Source organism: Rhodnius prolixus, unplaced genomic scaffold (genome assembly GCF_049639745.1).
Source record: "Rhodnius prolixus isolate KJV_2025 unplaced genomic scaffold, Rpr scaffold_2, whole genome shotgun sequence".
Taxonomy (NCBI): domain Eukaryota; kingdom Metazoa; phylum Arthropoda; class Insecta; order Hemiptera; family Reduviidae; genus Rhodnius; species Rhodnius prolixus.
Genome location: NW_027411592.1, coordinates 54817902 through 54841647, shown reverse-complemented (window position 1 = coordinate 54841647; position 23746 = coordinate 54817902). Strand labels below are relative to the sequence as shown.

The 23746-nt window shown below is 32.4% G+C and overlaps 2 protein-coding genes and 1 long non-coding RNA gene across 17 annotated transcripts in view; 1 reads left to right on the top strand and 2 right to left on the bottom strand.

Annotated features, from left to right (window-relative positions):
- Ccn (cellular communication network factor protein Ccn) overlaps positions 1-15181 on the bottom strand; it is a 506353-nt gene extending 491172 nt beyond the window's left edge. The window contains exon 1 of the mRNA XM_074120003.1: positions 14622-15181. The gene's annotated coding sequence lies outside the window, so the exon portion shown is untranslated. The remainder of the gene's footprint in view (positions 1-14621) is intronic.
- The window catches only part of LOC141450017 (uncharacterized), a 37280-nt gene extending 16794 nt beyond the window's left edge, over positions 1-20486 (top strand). Inside the window, exons 4-11 of one of the 15 annotated variants that reach the window (XR_012455870.1) lie at positions 2371-2563; positions 3798-4027; positions 5871-5968; positions 6365-6616; positions 7610-7741; positions 9965-10144; positions 12779-12900; positions 15743-20485. This is a non-coding gene — a long non-coding RNA (uncharacterized lncRNA). Of the gene's footprint in view, positions 1-2370; positions 2564-3797; positions 4028-5867; positions 5969-6364; positions 6617-7609; positions 7742-9964; positions 10145-12778; positions 12901-15742 lie in introns of all 15 variants that reach the window. The other 14 variants (XR_012455872.1, XR_012455869.1, XR_012455868.1 and 11 more) reach the window with 14 other exon arrangements.
- A 281-nt stretch (positions 20487-20767) lies between these two features.
- LOC141450007 (CXXC-type zinc finger protein 1-like) overlaps positions 20768-23746 on the bottom strand; it is a 40759-nt gene continuing 37780 nt past the window's right edge. Inside the window, exon 12 of the mRNA XM_074119994.1 lies at positions 20768-21231. Within this exon, the coding sequence (XP_073976095.1) occupies positions 21226-21231 (6 nt within the window). The 3' untranslated portion in view covers positions 20768-21225. The remainder of the gene's footprint in view (positions 21232-23746) is intronic.

Genomic DNA, 23746 nt, shown 5'->3' with positions numbered 1-23746 from the left:
ACAAAACGTGTTTTTTTTTTTTTGGAGAAGTTGAAGATCCCCAGTTCGAATCCAGCGTGATGTAGCTTTTTATTTGTTGGGAGGAAACAAAATGTAAATAGTAACCTTATTATAATTTGATTTTCTCTTGTAAATTAAACAGCTGTTAATTATAATTGCGTGCAATAAAACATTTAATTGATTGACTCAAGTTTATGAGCTGCCGGCGATTTTAGTTTTCTTTTTTGGACTTCGCAAACTGAACAAAACAGTATTTGTTGAATAGGAACCCCATCTTAACAAAAAAGAGATATTTAAATGCAAAATTAAACTCGTAAAAATCCGAGGCAAAGTTGTATTAATCTTTTTTGACATAGATTTATTTATAGGTAGCTTAAGAAAAATGTTCTTATATTTGAACTTTTTTTCTTTTTCTTAGATGAAAGAAAAAAAATAAAAATATTTTCTCTAAGGGCATGTTTTTATTCTCTCCTATTTCCTGCTCTTGGTACGGTACAAATAATTAATGCAACTACGAAGGTCCCACAAACACTTGTGTCAACTGTGAATAGCCCCCTGACAAGAGTGTTGCATTACAAAAAGGAAAAGTTGAAGGATTGCGTTGTTGTCTCTCTGGTTCCCTTACTCCTCCCCTATTCATCCCGCCGGAAGAGCTGTTGTTGGTCCTGTATATACCACCATTACCGCTTCAGTCGCTACTGCCGTTAACTAATCTGTATTCATAAAAAGGGGATGTAACTGTAGTTGTACATATATCTTATATGAATTTTTCTTTTTTTTTTGTAAATAATATTTCTCTTGTGTGTTTGTCTACATGAGGGTTAAAGGGAGAAACGAAAAATGGATGTTTTTAAAATATTTAAAAAAGTGTAGGACGGGAAAAATGATACCTTTTAATGTTCTTGGTGGTTTAGATGGATTTATGGTGTTAATTAAAAACTGTTCTGACAGTAGTTCCTCTCTTCTCCACGACTCTTGCAACTCCAGAGATATCAACAAAATTTATATCCGCCAGTTTAACATCATATCCAGATGTTCTCCTCTTGCATACTGTAGAGGAAATTGTGTGCATGATTTTATATGAATGATAATATCATTTAATGAAGATTTATCTACCAAAAAAAGAAAACTTGGTGCAACAACCTGATGGTGATTATTCTGGAGGATATGCCTTCTTTCCCATCACAGTTTAGTTTTCCTCTTTGTTGTCTGGCTTGCTACTAAGATTAAATCCCCATTAGATGAAGGACAATACCATTCATATCTCCACGGGAATCGAACTCTACCCTTCGCAAAAAAGATAAGGGACTAGCGTTATTCTAGCGTTTGGACAAAAGATTGTATTTATGGACAGTTTGCCTTGCACAACTTAGTGTTCTTTCATAGTATAGGTGTCTTTTCTTTATGATCTCAAAAATCAAACGATACAACTTAAGTTAAATTTACCTTTTGTAGAATTTTCTAAAGCTTTGACAGCTAGCTGTTTTTCAGAGAATTAAGTATGTTTAGTAGTAATGAAACGTGTGGGAGATCCCCAGTTCGAATCCCGCGTGTGGTTATTTTTTTTTTTTTTTCTAGAAAGATTATTAATAGTATAGTATGAGCTTCAGTCCCCCAGCATACCGAGCGATCGTTTTGGCATTCTCAATACCTTAATCCATCGTTCAACTACATACTCGTAATTCATGGTTGAACTATCCTTTTTAAAAAAATAAATTTTTTTTTTGATAGTTGATATTACATGCATGAGAACATACTTTGTGAAGTATTAAGAAAAGAACTGAAGAAAAAAAACATTTTTCAGTCTAAACCTTCTTAGCATATTCAATGGAATTGTCAGTAGAGCAAGTAAGTTAGTAAAAAGGGATACCAATCCGGGATATTTTGCTAGTACGAGTATAACCTGTAGTAAAACCTACCTTGTTTTTACATTGTTTATTTAAAAATGGTAACTTATTTTTTCATCATCTTCAACTCTTTTCGTTATCCCATCGAGGGAGAAATATTGTAGAATTACTTCTTTCATTCTTTTGTGAATAAACCGCCCCTAGGGTGTCAGTGTTACATACATATTTACCGGCTGATGCATTTTATATATCTGCGCCAACTTTTGCCCCTGCATTTTTGCTTTACCGACCTGGAAAACTAAGTTATCCCTTTGGGAGTGAACGGTGCGAAATCCTCAGCTCATTGTTTATATTTTTGTACCTCACTTTTTCTTGTACGTATCATGTTTTCGCAAGTTTAATTGTTAAATCGGTCCTAGTAAAATGTCCCCAAATTTTAAATAATTTATTTTAGAAAAGGTGTTTATAGGAAACAAGAATTATTAAAATTTATTATTATTTTATTTATTTATTTTTGTTTTAGTGCAGAAAGTGTGAGAAAACTTTTTTGGGTGATATGGATCGAAGATACATTCTGGATTGCTGAAAATACTACTTTAACAGTCCAGATTACTTGAAATGAAAGAGTCATTGAATGAAATGTTTACCCTACTGCTACCGAATTGAAGATTAAGGATTAGAATACAGTACAAAAAAAAACTTACTCTAATAAAATGGTAAATCTTTATCAAGCCTTTTGTAACATTGAAAGAGTTATAATCAAAATATACTAAAAAGTAGAATATCCTGACCGAACTGGAAAAAAATAGCTCGCACAATCAGACTTCTTGAGGTAGAAACAATTTTGAGCTAAGTTATGTCATGTTATGATGCTAAGTTATGTTACCCTATAGAATTTGTGTGGTTGAAGAGGAAACAGTCATTAATATCCTGAGGATATTAGCCTTGAAACGTTGTGGTCCTATTTGTTGTACACACAGCTGGTAAGACCCAAGTCTGGTACTTAAGACTGGGCTTGTGTTGCTGTTTTACTTTTTCTTTGAGATATTTGTTTGAGTTTCTTGAGGGGTTGATTGCTCACAGATACCTTGATTAAAGATACATCTCAAAACTAAAGAAAAATTTCCAAAAATCATTGTTTTCGTACTCACGAGGCCCCTGGGCGTTTTCAAAAGATTCCTGGGTCATACATGTGTCCAGTGAACTAAGGTTATTTATAAATAATTTTCATTCTTATTTTCCGCAAAATATTTAATAAAATTGTTACCTTTGTTATCATAATATATAATGTATAGTATTCAAGCATACATTATGTTCTGTTTAAATAAATGATTGATGTCTGGAAATTCATCATAAGAAAATGTAACGCTGATCCCCCTTACATAGTGGATGAACGGCTAGTTATTCAACCAGTCTAGAGGGACTCGCCCTATACCATTGTAATATCATAACTAGGGTTTGCTTTGTTGGCCCTTTATTAAATAAAACTGGGCAGTACATATTAATTGTCTGTCGGCTGTAAACTGTTTATTTTTTGTTTTTACCTTAACTCATGCTGAATTTTTCTTGTAATATTTTGGCGTGATGTGTATTTGGTTGTTTCAGAATATTTCAAAAACAAAAATTGTAAGAAAGCTTAACTTTAAATTCGATTTTGATAAACTATGTAATCTTTCAACCTAATTCGATATATTACTCATGCGATTATTTTTAAACTTCTTGTAGTATAAAATGTTGCTATTTAACTCATTGGATTCCACTATCTATTATAGTAGAGGTTCAGAAAGATATTTAATAGATGTTAAATCTATTTTTTATCAATTTCATGCATTAGGGAAGTATTTATAGTCCTATCGCTTGTGATGATGCGGTTTGCGATGGTGGTGTAAAAATTTATAATTTTATTTAAAAAATTATGATACATAAAAATCAATTTGCACTAAATTTCAGATTAATCGTTATCATGTCAACCTAGCAACAACTCAGCCAAGTCATGCACCATAAACCCCACGAATGTCGTGCACATGCGTTCAGGACGGCAGCGTCATCTGGATCCATTATTGTTGGCCAACGAGCTGCAGAATCCTTGGCGTGACGGCCTGTGGTGAACAAGGTGGCGAGAGATCGAACTGTGGCTGCTAAAGCAAATGGTTTTATTTAACCCATATAAGGGCAAAGAGGTGAGGAAGCATTTTTATGGAAGCCAACCAAATTAGTCTTATATGCATTTGTCCCAAGGGTACTCTAAATATTTCTACTGAGTCGTGGTTCTCAGTGAAATGCAACTTAAAGTTGATTTCACCAACTACAAAACATTAACAATTAAGAGGCGTTTAATGCAAGAAATCAGGTTTTAAAAGAACAATTTTCAAGTTGTTGGCAATTCCTCGAAATGGCGAACAATTTTCATTAAATTGTTGCAGTTGCTTGTTTTTATAAACAATCACTTTTATTTGAGACATTTTTCTGGAAAAAAAATCATTTAAAACAGCTAAATAAACATGCTTAATATCAGCCAATATTAGAACAAAATTCTTCAGTAAGAACTATAATTATTGGAAAAAGAACATTTCGTGTTTGTATGTGAATTTACACCAGATTTTTAGATAAATGAATTAAAGATTCAACATAAGTTCCAAAAATTAAAAACTAAACCAACTTCATATCAAAACTTAGATAACAATAATGGAATTTTTTCAATTAAATTTTTTAATTTCATTATTACTTGCAAAAGGAGATGTAACCGTGGGATAGTCCAAGAAAATACTACTAAATGTACGCAATATTTAAAAAAAAAAAAAGAGAGAGAGAGAGAATGTGTGTTAGAGAAAGAGGACTAAGATACATCTATTGTCTTTCATGAAGCTTTTTTCATTATAAAAGTTCCTTTGTTTTGCCTTATCTTTGGTCCACAAAATAGCGGTTTCACAAGGAGGGAATAAAAAAAGTACTGAAAGAAAGAATTGGTCCATTATATTTTCATTTTCAGTGAAAGAGCTGCAGCTTTATAACCATTTTCACTCTTGGTAAATCAAATCAAATAAAGAAATAATAAATAAGGAGAAAAAGAGAAGTTAGGAGAACAAGTTAAAAGAAAAAAAACTCTGTATCCCAAGTGGACAACCGAAAACAAAAGTCAATGGAAGAAAAATGAGGATATGAAAAAATTTACAAAGATGATAAAAGAAAAAGGCCAGCGAGAACAGCTTGAATGCTTGAGACGGATGTCGTAGAGTGCGGCCTTCTAGAGAGGAGAAGAAAAAAAAAAATAAACTTCTTCCAAGACTTCTTATTCTTCAAAAAAAAACTCCCAGTCTCTTCGTTGTTATAGACGGAAATGCCAGCAGTTTTCCCTCTTCATCCACGGTCTCTATTCCTCCACCAATGAATATCTTAAGAAGCCTTAATAAACTTTTCTGTTTTCTGTCCATGTTTTTTTATTCCCTTTTAATTTTTTTTGGTTATGTATAGTTAACTTACCCTCTTTCACTTTCTCCTAAATGGAGAAAAAGAGATATTCCACGATGGTCTCTGAAGCCTAAATTTCGGCCCCAAATACTATTTGTAAATGTATTTTATTTTTCAAGCGGGTTTTATTTTTTAATATTTGGAATTTTAGCAAGATCTTAATTTCTCTTTAGAATGTGAAGTACATAGAACCGTACATCTTACTCATCAGCCCGCAAGTCCTTAATCTATTTTCTGGGAGGGAAAAAAAAGAAGTACATTCTACCATCACATTACATTAATTTATTATGTCAGAAATGAGCAAAAAAAGAACGAACCTTTCAGTTATATGTATTGTTAGTTGGTTCATACAATTCAAACCACTTTGAACGCCACGAATAATTGCTTTAGCACATATCTGATTTATTGTAAATATGTCTTCATATATCATCCTTTCTTTTTTCATTTTTATAACTTTTTTTTTTGGCAATTTTATAACTGGGACAAAAAAGATAAGGATTGTTTTAACATTGCACTTAACGTAACATTTACTGTTTAATTTTTCTGGTGAAGCAGACACGGTGAAATGCCCTCGACTGTGGTAGTTCAAGAAGGAATTCATTTTCTTCAACTGTAATTCTGATTTACAGCATCCTTTTTTTTCTAAAATTAAGGTATTTAAAGATCAATTCATTAGAAATTATAAATATTTAGTTTTACTTTATTAATGAAGTATTTTTTATCCAGTTTTTTTACTTTCTCTTGTCTTTTGCAAGAGTGAGTATTTGCATTCAGGCATTTTATATTTTACATCTGTCAAAAGTCGCGAACGTTCAGTAAAGTGAGTTTTGATCTCCGTTTTGTTAGATTAAGAGCTTTTAAAAATCGCTATTATGTTATAGCTGGCAAACGTTTTCGCTAAAATTCGATGGTGTATATATACGTAGGTTATCATTTATTGTTATTATATTATAAGTGGCTTCATTGGTGGCCAGTTTTCATTGTCATCTGACTGAGTTTGATAATATGCTAGCCATTTTATTTGAATTATTTGTTTCTGTATTATACAGGTAGTCCTCAGGTTACGACGGGCTCGAGTTACGACTCCCATTTACAGTACAGTACTGTACAATGAAAAGCCCGCGAACTACTGTACGTGATTTGGTGTACAGCGGCCACGGGACCAAGGAAGTCGGCGTCACCAGCATCCCAGTACGCCATTAACATCGTTGTCACGATCACTTTTTGCCTTTTCATTAGGGCTTCCAAACATAAGGCAGACTCTTCTGATGGCAGTGTGCAAGCCAACCATAGAAATAAAGGTAAGGAATTGTTCTCTCTTTTTTTATTACAGTACACTACTGTTTTTTATTACTGTTTCATTTCATTATTAAACGTACTGTACAGTATTTTATGTGTTTTTTGATAATTATGGTGGGTACTGTGTTAGAATAGGCTAAGTGCTTACAGTACTGTACTGTTATTATGGTAATACAGTACTCTACTGTACTGCATATGATACAGTTTACGTACGTTCCGACTTACATCGAAAAAACGGTTTACGACGCCGCGTAGGAACGGATCAACGTCGCAAGTCGAGGACTACCTGTATTTAATTAAGTTAGGATCCTTTACAGTGTATAGAACTTTTCTTTAGTTATTATTATTGTATTTACTTAGTTTTTAATTCTAAGAATGCTGTTGTGTACATGAGTGTTAAGCACACTGTTGTTTTTCATGTTCCTTACAAGTTTTTCTTTACTTTTCTAACTGCTATGAATTTAGACCAATTCTCCGTAGCAGTGCAGTCGTTATATTAAGTAAAATAAACAAATTTATTCAGAGCGGTAGCAAGTACTTAACTATTAAAATTTTATATAACAAATAAAAATTAGTTAAATGTTGAAACTCTTAACAGTAGATCTTGCCTTTACAAGTTACACGCTTCATCACCATTAGATGAAGGGTGCTTTGGGTTTCGAGTACGTTTTGTTATAGTCCACCATGATGGGAGAAAACTAATGTATAAACTCGAGTCTAATAACAACCTAATACACGCAGTACACGTGCCACTTTTTTTGTGAATCGATTTCTTTGTTTTCACACGTATTTACCGCTAGCAGGGGGCTACATCCCCTCAACTAGATAAGAATTCAAAACCGATTGACATACTTTTTCCCTCAAAAGACAAATATCTTTATCTTAATATTTATCTATGTAAAAAAAAAAAAGTTTAAAAAAATATTTATATTATCATTATCGAAAAAAGGAAGTAAGTTTTCTTCTCGCGTGACTGAACTTTATAAATTTTTCAGGCGTGAGTGAACCCTAAGAATAAAAGTTATCAAGCCCCAAGGTTATTAAATATTTCAATAAAGTTTTACATCATCAAAAAAAAAGAGAAGAGAAGTAACTGCAAGAGACTTCCTGAACAAGTTATTTGATCGGTAAAGTAAAAAATAGTAAAAGTTTCTTTACATCGCACACGTCAAATTGAAAATAGATTTAAAAATAAAAAAAATAGCACAAGGAAGTCTATCTGCTGCCATGAGAAAGCTTGAAACATTTTTGATGCACTACGTTTAAACTTTTCATTAGAATGAATGTGGAAGTAACATTTCGTAGGGAGGGGGGAGGATCTCAAGTTCTTGCTAACATTTATCTACAAAACATTGAATAATTTTTACTTAGCAGTAGTTATTAAATACTTTTTGCTATTTGCTATTATTTATTTATGCTGATGTAACGAGTGATAGAGGAGAGGGTAGTAAATGGTGATTCCTAAAACATGTTTGAAAACTCAAAATGAAAGCTGCATGAAAGACCATGATTGATGTGAAGAGGGTAGTTGAAAGTAAAAACACTAGCTTTAATTTTTTCAGACATTTTTTGTTGTAATAATGGACAAAGGTGTGGGCTAAAGATTTATAGAGATAGTTTTATTGTGTCTAGCTGATGCATCAGGTACAGAGTGGTATTCTATTTTCACCATCGTTAGAGAACTGACAATTGTATGCTTCATTTTATTCACCCATTCCCGTGCCTTTTTGTTTTTAATCTAATTGATTAAACTAGAAGGGATATTTAACTGTTAACTCTGATTGTCATTTGACTTTACAACTCAGATCGTTCAACCATTTCGGGAAGTAACCTGTACGCTGCTTAGCCATGGCGCTAGAGTGAATAATTATTGAGAGTAAATCATTAGTTTCCATTATGTAGACTGAGTGACAACTATAATTCTATATTCCTTTGTCTATGGGACGATTTGCAACATGTCTCCTCTACCCTAATCAGTGCTTTCCTTTGTTATGTTAGAAGGAGACATCTATCTAGCCAGCATAAGTTAGCCTAGTAGATTCACATACTACCGTTACAGTTTTACTGATGGCTTCTCATCCACTCATTCCAATTACATTCTATGTTATTCCAGAAAATACTATGAATTCTGTCTGCTTGTTAGGTCGGGAATTTTCTATCATATTATGGAATGCAGGTTAGGTTTTAGGGTAATAATGTTTATATTAATGTTAAAAGTACATTAGATAAAGGACCGATAAGTGAATGTATTGTTGATATTTTAAGTATTATTTCAAATAACGTAAAACTTAACGAAACTGATTAGGTATAAATTATAAATTATCATAGGCAATTCACAATAAAGTTAGAAATATTATTAAAGAAAATTATAATGACGTAGTAAAATCTAAAGAGCCCATAACACATTTAGACTTTCCTATGCGGAAAACTGCTAATATTATTAATGACTTACTAAACAGAGTTATAATTCGACCAAGCAATTCTCAATTTGAAGGCCCGATTGTAAGAAAGACGGAAATATCCGAATGGCAGTTGATTACCGAGAGTTAAATAAAACCACTCTCAAATACCACTACCCAATTCCGAAAACTGAAACCCGACTTTACAAATAGAACTAATAAATGAATGGTGGTAAGCCATTACTTATTTGCTACTGAATTATTGGTAATTCTCGTGAGGATAGCGTGGGTCTGAACGGAACTAAATTTACCAAAGTTACTAGGATTACTTAAAGGGAGGTTTGACTAACTCAAGAGAACTGAAGAAGCTAGTTACCATTGGAAGGAATTCCAACATTCTTGTATGGTAAGCGAAACTATATATAACATTCAGGAAATGTCTTTGAAGTGATAGGTTGATAGCGTATGGGCGTGTTAGGAAAATATAATCTATCAGCACCTAGATCATCATGAAATTCGTAACAGAAATAGAAAATAGACCTCGGCATCAGATTTTTTTTTTAAGAATAAGTATTCTTAGTTAATTCTGTAAATTTTAAAAAGTTTTAATCCATCACATTAAATCCCTTGGTTTTCTCCATTAAAATTCCAGCTAGAAAACTAAGAGAAGCCCTGATCAATATTTAATTAAGCAGAAGAAGTTTGCTGAGGTAAATGCGGTCTTAAATAATGTACAGCAGGGATGTCCCATTAAAAATTGAACTTATATAATACCAGTTTTCACTTTAAGGAAAGGATGCATGCAAAGAGATTAGTAGTTGAGAAAAGCTTCGCTTTAAGAAAATTAGGTTAACACAACGAAGCTTGAGGCATAATTAATATAAAAATTTAAATAAGAAAAACAGTTATTATTCAATTTATTTATTTTTCTTTTTTTTTTTTTAATTAAAGGCGCGATAAACATCTGAGATCATTGGCGCCCGGAGCTTTATTAGTGTATTGCCGGCCTCCGGACAGTATCTCGAGAGATTACGGGCAACACTGTCCATCACCGGAGCTGTAAGAGAACACCTAGGAAGATCTAAGGGTCTACAGCTAGATACGAACCGGGGATCTCCGCATTGGAATCAGGTATACCACCAACCACTGAGGTAATCCCTATTATTATTATTCAAGATATCCGCTATTGAAGAGTATCATTCAGCTTTTGTGCTTGAACTACCCTTAATTGCCTTATGTACTCCTTGCCTCCAAGTCCCTCTTCATCTTCCCCTATTCGCCTAGTATTCCCTCCATTTCCCTCAGGTTTTCCGCTTTTTGTACGACCATCAATTTGGGTATTCTTTCCAGGTTTCACACTCTATTCACATGTCCGAACTATGTTAGGAGCTTAACTTGTACGAACTCCAGATTTTTCTAAATTCCTATTTTAATGCACTTTTTTCCTATCTACTAATCTCTTTGCTTATTCCCTTTATATTAAAATGAAAACTGGTTTAACATTTATCGTCTTGTGAATACGTTCCTGGATCTTGTTAAGAGAGAAGGCTTTACCTACTACGAGATTCAGGTACGATAAGCCCACTTTGGGGAACAGGACTCTCGCTCCGAGTTCTAATCAAATCTTAACTCCTAACCCACCTCATAAATCTTTCATCACTTTCAAAAAAACATAGTTGAATGAAAATAATAATGAATTACAATACAATAACAAAAAAAAAAATGTTCTTGAATATTCGCACGTTGAAAAAGAAAAATTCACTCTAGACTTTTCTTTAAAAAAAAAAAAAAGCCCCCATGGGAGAAGTGTTTTATATTTTACTGTTGGCAAAACTGTACCATATAGATGGAAAAACCGTCAGCGTTAAAATAGTGCTATTTTCACTCAAACTATATTTTCAGCCGACATTTACTCTCCCCCCTCTCATATATCCCTCGCTTTTTAGCTGTCACCCCGCGAAAAAAAAAGAAGAAATAAAATAGCAATGCTCTTGCTGACATCACCGGCCATCCCATGGGTTGCTACTATATAGTTACCACACTGGTAACTGACGGTAAATCAATCTGCTATAGCTGGTGTGGAAACCAAGTTCAGCTTCTCTCGCTCGCCCTTTTGCTCTATCACATACTCTCATTTCTGAAATTGAAAATTGGCCACACCGTCTCTCTAATTCTCTTCTTGCCGAACGGTCGGTCCCCTTGTCACTTTTTTTTTTGGTATTGTAATTATTGATCTAGTCTATAACTCCACAAGTTATTGAGAGTGGATAAAAAGCTTGGATCTCATGCCGGTGCTTAGACCTTTAAAAAAGGGATGCAAATTGAATCTCTCAGTAGGCTCTAAAATGATTTTTAAATTCAAATTAATGTATTCGCTGTATGAAATTTTATCAGGAAGGAAAAAGTGGCGAAGAGTTCAAAACTAGACAATTATTCTAGAAATGGAAGAGATTCATGGTGATTCTGCCATGGAAGAGGATGCATGTTTACTAGATCCCAAGTTCAGACTATTCAGCGAAGATTTTAGGTATAAGAAAAAGACTAAGACAAGACATCTTGCTAGTGTGCCATAATAGAACAATTCGCTGGAACTCTGTTGTCATTGGAACGTTTTGAATTAACTCTAATCACTGTTCGCATTAAAAAAGGAAGTCTGATAAATTCTAAGCGAGGTAGGCTTGCAGCATTTAACGATTTCAGATATTATAATCCAGTTTCTTCTCGGGAAGAAGTTCTCTCCTTTGTTGAAGTGGCCAAAATTCGCTTTCCGGCTGAAGTTATCGAACAGTTGGTTAAAAGGATTTCCAACCTTTTTCACCTATTTCCCACTGTTTTAAGAGATTCAAACATGACTGATATCTCCATGATTGTAACTTGATTTAACCATTTTTTTAATGTTTATTATTTGTACGGAAGACTCGTATTAATGTTCATCGAGCTGTTTATTAGTAAACGTTTTAGAAGGAAATCAAGCTCCTAACTGACTAATGGAAAACTTTTGTGCAACCAAGTACACTATTAATAATTTTATCATATCTTCCTGCTTGTGGGATTCCAATTTGAAGTATGTCGATTATAAGTTGTGAAGTGCATCAAGAGAAGTTCAAGATCCATTTTGACTAGTTAATGATAATCTAGTAATCCTATGAATTTATATTGGACTAATGTAATAGGCGCTTCCATTTCTGGCTAGATGTCGCCAGTTTTACTTCTCCTTGAGGAAGCTCCGTAGAGATCAGCTCTTTCAGCTGACCCGGTACTTGGCTGTCGCGTCATCATCTTTTTGGACAGTTACTAAAAACACCTGTTTCCATTGCTAAGCCTCTAAAGATGCATGTACTTTCTAAATCTGCATTGCCCTGAAGGAGGTAAAAAGATATCTTAAGCTTACCTACTTAGCCTGAAGTTGCCTGCAAGTTACCCACTTAATGGCTGCACAAGGCAGCTAGCTAAACGCTAAAAAGTTAAGGTCTAATTAGATTCCTAGGAACTGTTTAGACTACACTAGACGATTTGCTGCCTTAATGCATGTGTGCTCTTTATAAAACACCTTAAATACTCAGTAGAAAAATATCTTCATGACCTATTCTTTTACCAACGTCAACTTTTAAGTGAATTGTCAGAGATAAAGAGCTGTATGAAATATTTAATAATAATTTAATATTTAAAATTTTAATTTAATATAATACTGGTTGAACCATTTTTCTTAAAAAAAAAAAAAAAAAAAAAGATAATAATAGCTCTATGTTTAATTGCCTTGTTTAGTTTCTCGACTACGCTGATGATCTGAATACCATAAGAAGTTCTAAAGCGGTAGTGGAAGAGGCCTTTAATCTCTGAAGGAGAGGTGAAAAAGTCAGCTTTGGCTCTTACCGATTTTTTAATTGGTGAGTGTATTTACCTATCTGCCTATAATATCATCTGATCAAGGCAAATAATGAGGAAGTTGGTGCTGTATAGAATCTTATTGCGTCCAATATTCATGAAAGAGTCCGAAACAAGCCCTAGTTCAGTACCAGATAAGCAGTCTTTCAATTTATGAAAGAAAAATGTTTTAGTAGTAAATTTGGGTCTTAGAGAATTGATCAGGATTGGAGGATGGGGTGCAATTTGAAGTTATTCCCGTAATTATGGGAATGCAACAAAATAAGTAAATATTTTTATTAAAAAAGAAACCTACTTGGCACTCGTCCGAGGAGAAGACGTCCAAGGTTTCTCTGAATTGATGGAATTGAAGATGCGTAGTTTTCTATTCGGACGAAAATCCATTGATAGATTTTAACCAAAATCTTTCAATCAGAGGCGTTGATCAGGTTGGCAAAAATTTTACGTATAGTAATATCAACTTGAATATCTTATAACCGGTCATAACACGGACATTTTGCTTATTTCTGGCCGGTATCGGATTTTCATCCATCATCATAGGTTGGTACGAAAATTTTGTACAAAATGATTTTGTCACTCACTACACTTGCTAACAAACAAGAGCTTATGATATTGCTTACTGGAAACCTCCGTAAATTGATATCCGTAAAAAAAATGTTTTAAACAAAACTAATAATTTCTTTTTATGAATAGTTTTTCCTCAATTAAAGAGTTCAGTTCAGTTGGTTTTATGAGAAACTAGTCGGAAAAATAAATAAAAATGGGAAATTTGCTCTCAGAGTCGACTCATTGTCATCGGTAATTTCTTGTAAGTGATAAGATGTACATTAAATGGATTTTCCTTGTGGAATAAATTCAATTAAAATGTTGAAAGAGAAAATCTCGAAACAAATAAAAATTTTATAAATTGGTATTTACAGTTGAGAGATTTTACTGGCTAAGTTACAGTAGAGGTCCCATTTTAGTACCTAAATGTAATATAAACTTTCAGCTTTTTGCCATTTTGCTTTTCTTTTTTTTTTAGAGCTATTTTTTAAAAACCTTTTTATCTGATTCAGTGAATCTCGTACGTGTATTACCACTGAAAACTCTCACTTCGAAAATGTTACAGAGGAATAAAAGAACGTGAAAAAAAACAAAATACCATTCCAAATGAATTTTCCTTTGTAATTAAAGCTTGCACGAAGTGCTTACTTTAACAAACTTCAGGTGTTATTATGTTAAGACTGTATTTTAATACAATAATTATTATTAAAACTTTTTGTTTCATAATTAAAGTTAAATATTTAAAATTTGTTTAAAGAAATTAATACTACCTTAATTAGCATTAAAACTTTACGAACAATAATTTGGTGAGTTTATTACGATTATTATATAAATTCTGTTGAAACTCTTTAAGTAACGTGTAAAATTATTGGGAACAAAATTTTCCGTTTACAGAAACAATACTAATATTGTTACCTCGTCAAATGGTTTGGTTTTGTTTCTCAGAATTATAGTCATTAGTCGAAAAGTCTTAAGTAGAATGACGTTTATAAAGATTTAAATAAAGATATTATCTAATAGAATTATATAAGTCTGTAATTGTAAAAAAGATTTGGGAATTTGAGTACCTTATTGAAGTGTTGCCAGACGAAATACTACGATTAAGTTAGACTAACATATATTTTTTCATTAAAAAAAAAAATGCTTAATGAACATAAACAGAAAGAATAGTACTCACCTTCTTGTCTTGAAATTATTTTTAAATTTTATTTCATTCGTCTTTATAAAATTAAGATAAAATAAAAAATAAATAACCGTAATCTTAACTTTATATTGTCGATCTCGCGTATCGTCTAGGTTATATTCTGTAAAAAGGACTACGTTTGAATGAGTCACGTGATATATACAAAGACCGAAGGGTGACTGGTGGTTAAGAAGTTTTCGACTATGTAGTAGTGTTCACCCACCTCCGCTCGAGGGGGAAAGATATAGCCGCCTCTGAAAATACGCTTGCGCAAATAATATCCACCCTTAAACAGTGCCGCCACCCCCCCATTGATTGGAAGGATGGGAATGTTTTATTTTAATTTCTTTGGCTCTTTACGAAATTAATTTGACCGGAAGTCTTATTTCTAATGATGATGATGATGATGATTAGGATTCGAATAGTTTATTATTCTAAATTTAAAGAGTGGCCTAGTTTGGATTCGTTCATATACAGCGTACCAATACACACCCTTTGTCAGCGGGCAAGCCAAACCTACGGCACTAAAGCACAGTACTTGATCAAATTACACTTAACCACCCCGTAGGTGCTTTTGAGTAGCGTAGCTTATTTTGCCTGGGCTCACTAATTGTTTCAATAATAAAGCTTCTTCTAATGATTGAACCGTAAGTTTTATTTTGTTTTTATTATAACTTGATTTGTTTTTTTTCCATAACCTTAGAGTTTGTTGGTGCGTGTGCCAGTGCAGTTGCGAGCAATTACTCAAACTCTTGCTCTCTCATGTTTCATTTTTTTTTTGTTGCAAACGCTGCGAAGTCTGTCTGTTGTAAGTGGCTTTGCAGTCGTTGCAGTTAATCTTGGGTATTAAGTTAGTCTGTTGGTTTTTTGAGGTCCTTTCTTCGATTTTCGTATATATTTGTTTAGGGCTCTTATTCCGTTAATCTAATGTTGTTGTAGCAGGCTCAAAATAAGTTCCCCCCCCCAAAGATTCAGCTTTGCTCTGTACTCAACCACACCAACACCAAAAATTTCAGAATAATAAAAACCAAAGAAACATTTTCATAAACTCGAATCACATTAAAATAAAAGAAACAAATAATTAAACTAAATATAATAATCAAAACTTATTCCAGAAGGCAGCGGCAATATGGAGCCATTGCAGCCACCTGATTGTAATCACAACGTAGATTGGTAGTGCACGGATAGTACTTCTACAATCATGGTACTCTTCTGCAACAGTACTTTAAGATTTCAAGACTGAACACTACAATCTAGAATTCAAAACGAAAGATTGAAATTAAAGGAAGGAACAAGTAAGTTACGCACGTATATTTATGTATCAATTATATACTAGAATTCGAGTTATTTAGAACCAGCAGAACTACTTATAAAACCCAAGTTACAAACTTATCTTAACTTCAGGCAACAATTCAATAAGGTATTCAAATTCCCAAATCTTTTTTACAATTACAGGCAGATGTTTTTTTAAATTGGTTCAATACTAAAAAGTAGTAATAATTTAAAGCAAAAGATGGTAACACTACACTACGCAACGTTGCTACAAGTCTTCTTCTCATTTAAATTCTGATGGTGTTATTAGATATTTCTATAAAACATGAAATCTTTTTTTAGCATTATAAATTTACCTACGTTTATATAGTGTAGTATATAGGTGATGCCATTTCTGGGAGAATATTTACTTATCGTCTTCCTCCACCATCGAAACATCCTTATAAAAACACTTTGGCAAAGTGGTATATGTCAAGTTGATCGATTCTAATCGACTGGTTTCATGTTATAGACATTCCAGTTTGGGTAGAAACCTCCAGGGAGGAATCTACAGCACCGTCGTCGTTCTAGATTGTTTTTACTAACCATCCTGTAGGAGTTTCATCTAAAACTATTCAAGTAAAGGGTCTAGAACACAATACTTCTATTGTTAGTCGTTATTTAGTTATATTTTTAGTTAGTTATTTTTTATCAAGATGTTGTAAGCAACATGAGCAGTTAAATAACAAATAAGTCTACTTATAGGATATTGAGAACGTTATTGTAACTTGGTGTTTACTACGATAACCAAACTTGATGTACCACTCAATTTAAGATTCTAATTTCAGCCGTTTAAGCCCCTTTCATGTAAATTGTAAACCCATACATTTCCTGAAGGTTATGTTTTCATTTACGGATTCATTTTTATTTCGTTACAGTTTCTACATTTTTTTTGAATATTCGTAGGGTTTTGCTCAGCTTGGCACTAAAAGACTGTTTTTCAAGCTTATATTTATTTTACATAGTCCGCTTTTGTTTTTCATTGCATTTTATACAATAATATTTTTTTATGGAAAATGAAAGAATAATGAAATACTTCAACTGTGAAAATTAAGTAATCGATTCTTCATGAAACTTTCACCAATATGGGGTGATTTTTCATTGGTTAGAAACCGTCCGAAACGAAGAATTTTATTACAGCACGATATTCCAGTTTATCTACAGAATTTACCCAACAAGTCTGTATATTGGAAACATATCAAGTTGACCATTGTATTACGTTAATGCAATACGTGTACCAATAGCGTATTTCATTGATAGCAACACCAACTGAAAGATGACCGAGAGCTTCTCACTTTGCCATAGACATTGTAACTATAAAAAATATGGAATAGTTTTCATAAAAACTGTCATAGTGGTACGTAATATATCCTATTTAATTATGCAATTAAATATTTATTGCTTATTAGGGTCGTCAAATATTTACCTAATCTCTTTTGTTTTAAGATGATGCAGGAAGGATAAAGTTTTAAAGAGCCTGAAGAGAATGGAGGAAATGTGTACATTGTGTTAGGTTGCGGTAAGAAAGGTAATTTGGAAGGTGAATACACGGTGCCATAGCTTAGTGTAGACGACCATGGCAGCTAGGAAGGAAGATGAACTCTTGGTAGAGAATGCCAGCATGAGGAAGTACGAGAAAATCTCGTGGGAAGGTGCTGGGCTTGACGTATGCCCATCCATCAGTCCTAACCTAAAGCCCATGAGCCAGATCCCCAGGATGTGAGTTAAGCGCTAAGAAGAAGCGTGAAGCGTGCTGGAGATTAGAGGTGGTAAACATCCTCCATTTGTCTCCTACTATATTTAGCCTCGACAAACATACAAAGTAGAAACTTTATCTTATGAATTTTCCTCTTAATAAGGAATAACTTCTTTTTTTTTTGTTTTCCTTTTAATGTTAAATATCCTGCAATTTTCATCAGTTTTGACTTTCTGTAATCCTCGTTTGAGAGGTTTCCTTGTTAGAGAGGTATATTCGATCGGTTATCTTTTTGGATTTTGGAAATGTACTCTTTGAGGTTTCCTGAAAAAGAAGAAATAGTTTTTACACATAAAACCGTCCGGTGTGTTTGTGTGTGTGTTTTACTGAATTCCACCATAAATCAAAAATGGAAAAGCGCAGGTTTAATTTAGTTTAGGTGCCTTTTTTTAGGGGACGCAGCAACAAGGTTCGACTAAAATCACCCCAGCAGAAGTATCAAATTTTTCAGTTTGTTTTTTATATTCTTTCGAAAGTGGCTCCATACATTTTGTGTGAACTAATTCTACTTATTACATCCACACATACCAACAAACACAAGTTACCTAATATGGAAGTATTTTTACTTCTTCTTAGTGTACTTTAAACTTTATTTTAATCAAAATGTAACCTTTGTCTTGTTTTGCCCTTTTGGCAGTATCTTTCTCAAATACGTTTTTATTTTTAGGAGATCGTAAGCAGACAGGAAAGAAGATACACCTACTTTTATAATAACAATGTAAAAATATTATATTGTCTGAAGATGACCTTGTCTCAAGGTCGAAAGCTTGGCAAAATTAAAAAATAATGACTGAAATTGGCATGATTCTTTCTGCCTATTGGATTAATGAAGCAATGAACGAAAACTGCATAATGTTTATAAAGAATTAACAATTTTGAGATTTAGAATTTACAAAAAAAAAGTATGTTTAACTTTGAAAATAGTGGTAAGTGGTTGTTTGTGGTTCACAGCCTAAAGTTGTAGAAAAAAAAAGCTCGAGACAAGACTACAAATCTGCTGAATTATTCCCCTATAATAAATTTAATAATAAAATCTTCCATTTATCTAATTAAAATTTAATAATTAGCCGAAGTGGCAAAACTGGACGAAGGGGCGTTGCATGTTTTTAAAGTAAGACATTTCAAATTAATGTTTTAACCAGAGAACGAAGTCGGTTTTGGTGGAGGGGTGGGAGGGGTTGTTTTAAATTGTTTGGACCTTAAATAATGATGCTGTTAAAGCTTGAACATCTTAAACTGTAATTAAGATTTAAGATAAAAGCTAAATACCATGCCATTTCTGGATGATGTTACTTTTTACAAATCTTCATACTTAATCTCTGCAATTGTTAAGAATCCACCAATTTTCTTATTACTTTTTTATTTTTGTTCCAGATATTTTCAGTTTTACTGGAAATTACCACTTAATTGGGTAATTACTTACTAAAAATAAATAATTGAACTGTTATACTTCAGATAGTGAGCAGGAATGTATAAAAATGTTTCTTTTCTTTCTTCTTCTTCTTTTAATGCCCTTCATTAGCATTCTTTGACCAATAAATAGAATTCGTTTTTTACTTTGACTTCTTGGAACTTATGCTTGATTACAAACATTTTTGTCTCAAGTAAACTATTGAGTAAGTAATGAAATTATTTAGAGGATTGCTACAAATTATTACCGTTATCATGGTAGAAATAATGGAACCTAAGAAAGTTGCTTAGTCTTAATTAAAAAGAAAATTCATTATAATAGTTGAGCAGCCATCAGAAGCAGTAAACGGTTGAAGTTTTTGTTTGGAGTCTCTGCAGGGAATGAAAATTTGTTCTTATTGATTTATTTAGTATTTGTTTGAGGAATTCAATTATTCTTCACACATCCCGAAGCTACTACTATATTCATATCAATAGATGTTGCATGCCAATAAATAAATGCATTCAGTTAATCTAAAAGCCTAACGCAACTCTTTATGTATCTAACCTAGAGCTGTAACAAACCTGTGATCTGATGTTGTCACGCTTCATTGAATCCTATTTCAATCAAAAATTGTAAAAAATTATATTTCTATTATCTTGAAAATGAAGATTAAAAGAAGGCTAAACTTGTATGTTTCTTTTGCGTTTAACACTTCCAATACTATTGTTCTGGTCGAAATACGGCCACTGAAAACGTAAGTTTTACTATGCGATCTTCCCCGACAATTTCTCCAATGATTGCCTTTAAGCCTAGTTTTTAAGGCTAATAACTTTTATACGAAACTTTTCTCCCAATAAATTTTTGTTTTTGTAGGCTATCTTACATATTAATCTTATGCTTCCCTTTTAAATGAAGTGTACCCACAACGTTTGCCAACTTTTCTGTAAGTATTATTTTGAAATTCAAATCAAGTATGACTTGAGGAATATTGCTTGAATTCAGTTCTTAGAAAATTAGATTGATAAAAGTGTGTATGAGCATTTTTCGTTCGTTTTATTGAAAATGTGGTTAGTTCCGCAGTGCTAGATAATAGTGTAGCTGATTTTATCCATTATGCATGTTTGTTTTTTTTTTCTATTTCTTACAGATTGTAGATCAGTTTAGTGTAGAAGATTTGACTGCTATTAAGTTTCCGATTCACGCTACATTTCTCCTCTCTGAGTAAATTTTGAAGATGTGCTTTTTAAAATGCTAATGGACAGTGTAAGTTTTGTTTTTTTTTAAAATAGTGAAATAAAATTGATGAAAACTCTAAATTCTTTTTTTAAGAAAATCCATTAAATAATATTTAATGAAATCTTGAAACTCAACAGTCACTCTTTGGTGCTAAACGTTTTATCAGCTTTAAAAGGTTTAATACTCGTAGTATAAAGGTCTCTGTGTACTGAATATAACATAGAAGGAAAATAATTTTTCTCAACAAGGTAATGTTGAAGGAATTATACAATTTTTTTTCTTGTAATTTCTTAAAAACAAAAAAGAAGGGAAATGTTAAGAATAATATTTACGAATGTAGATGGGAATAGAAAGAAGAAATAAGAAAATTAAATTAGATTTCATCTTCAGATATTGAATTCTTTATCAAAAAAGTAAAAAGCAGTAAATAAAGAAAGCCTCTTTTATTGAAGGTATCTGAATAATACAAAACGAAATAAAATTAATTATAAATGGTTTACTCTCAGTATTTCCATCAAATAAATAATTTGAATTAGACACATCAAAACATTGTATAAATATTAAAACACAATTTGGCTACTTAATACTTTAGCCATATTATATCTCAAACTGTTCGTGGTCTACTCTTAAAGAAGGACGTACTTTAAGAGGTTTCAAACGTGTCTATATATATAGTACATTTTCTTGGTTTACATAGTCGTAGACGTAATTTTGTTCGAAATCAATACAAACGTGGTGAGTAGAAAGCTGAAGTTCCCTCAACCTCTTAAGAAGAATTAGAAGCGAAACAATCTGGTGAATTGATATGAACTTTCATATCTTCTTCGTAAGGCGTTGAATAATTATATCTCCTCCTATTACGCCTATCTCATGCTCATCTCCTTCATGTTTCCCAGATGCTTTCATTTCTAGAACGTAAAAAAAAAAATTTAATCTTATATTTAATAATTCATAATAAAATTAGGATTCAAAAACTTATGGTGCAAGAATGTTATTTGAACCAATTCGAACGTCTCAGATGTGAGGGCACCACCAGCCTGTGACAACACAAACTAGCACAAAAATGGATCATTTGGCACCAGTTTTATGAAGTATATGTGCTGGAAGCAAAAGAAACAGCGAAAAAGATACAAGAGAAAATCGTTCGCTTGTTAAACCAGTTAGGTCTACAAGGCGTTCAATATCTAATGATTTGGGAATCACGATGACAATAATCTTACACCTTTTTTAAAGATGTTGTTAAGGCATTTGTGGAACACTTACAGTCTAAGAAAGATACACTATAAATTTAACTTGATGGTACATTGTACATTTAACCACCAACATATTTTGGATCTTCTGACAAAGAATTGCAAGACTTCAGCCGCGACGTATGATTCTGAACGTTTCATGTGTAATAGGTTTAACAGAATTTTATTACATCTTAAGGAAAAGACGTTAATTAGTACTATTTTGGAGAAGTAGACCTTAGCCCTTAAGAAATGATAAACATGTTTAAAATGTTTTTTTCATGGAAACAACAAGGCCCCAGGAGATTAGGCTTTGTCCAAAGTATGTGATTAACTTCAAAATATTAAATTGTCGAGATCATATTGCATTGGGGATATCATTTTGAACATGAACTGTTCTAGCGTTAAACTAAGCCTTAATAATGCTTTAGTATTAGTTAAATGTACTAATAAAATAACAGTAACGTTTAAAATTTGTTCTGTGACAAATTGATGACTGAACTTAGTTGGTCTTTGTTGTTCAAAATTGAACATCTGAAAGCAGGAACATCAGTTAAAGTAGGTAATCAATAAAAATAATTTCTTTAAAATTATAAACAATAGCTGCAGAAATGTGTTTTAGCCTGAACTTGTTAATCCTCACGTAGGTAGTAGAATACCCTCTCGGAATACCGCTAATCTGCCAGACAGACGTCTGATAGAGTGGCTCATTATTCTTGGACAGTCAGAAACTCCACCAAATTTACTTCACCGTGCCGGGCATCTTAATTACCTACAGATTTCCCTCGAGTAAAGTGTAAATAAACCACATCAGCAGCCATCTAAGGGGTTCTACAGTTGTAATATTAATTTAATCGTTTAAATAAAATTTTACAACAAACCAAATTAGATCTTGGTTTGTTTATTAAATTAATACTGAACTCAATAAATTCCGCATTTTACTTTCATTAACTTTAGGCACTAGACATTTTTGTTGGGAACTTCAGTTTAAAAGTATTTCAATACTTTTTACATACTACGATAATGACGGATATATTGTCATCGTGTCAATTGTAGGATGAAACTATGATTAATATCAGAATTTTTCATTATAATGCGACTTTAGACAACAAGTTTTTCCAGGTGAGAACTTCATTTTCCAAAATTTGATACAATTGCTACATCTCCTTTTACGAGGGAAGAAAAATAAAATTAAAAATTGGTAGCTGGAGATTTTGAATTTAGTACTTTAACTTTTTTAGCTACTAATTTTTTTTTTTTTTTGTAAGTTGAGCAAATTATTATTGCCAACTATCTGTCGTTTTACGTTGTCACAAGTTGCGAATCCAAACCCAGATGTTTGAAAGAAATAACTGGTAATACTATTATCATCGCAGTATTTAAGAGGATTAATATCCTCTTATATACTGTATATAACTGCAGTATCATCGCTAATATTGATGAAACAATTAAATAGCTGTCCATTAATGTGATCCGGATGTAATTAGATATGACCTAGTACTCTGAATCTTAGCCAACATTTCACTCTTGAGTTTAATATTGTAAACTTTCCCAATTCTCGAAGGAAGGAAGTATTTAAGAGGATTAATGGCTTTATTAATGAAGTCCATCTGAAATGTTGCTGCTTAATCTGAAGACGTCGTACTTGTGTAAACTTTTCTTATAAATTATGGCCAACTATCATTAGTTGTACATTAGTATAAATTTCTATTAAACGGTTTTTTTAGTTTTGTTCTTGGAATATATGTAGTTTTAACATGACTTTAAATTTAATTATCGTTATTTACTATGAAATTTAACAATTTTTATTTATGAGGTAATTATTTAGAAAATCAAATTGTTGAAATTTTTATAAAATTAATGAGGATCATTTCAGTTTACATTTCTGTGAATCTCCTAAGTTATGAGACATACTAGGAGATAATGGACCAACTATTCTATAATTCTTCAAGAATCTTTCTTTTTTTGTGCATTTCTTGTCAAATCTTTTAGCAATTCATGGTCCAACTTTAGATTACTAGCGTTTAACTTTAAGTATTTATTTATTTATTTGTTTTATTGCTTATAAGAAATATATTTACATTTCTATAGCAAGAGTTTAGCCTCTGCTAGTGATAACAATAAAAAGAAATAGCAACTTCCACTAAAAAGATAAATACAAACTAAAAGTATGAAACAAAATTAAGATCACCCC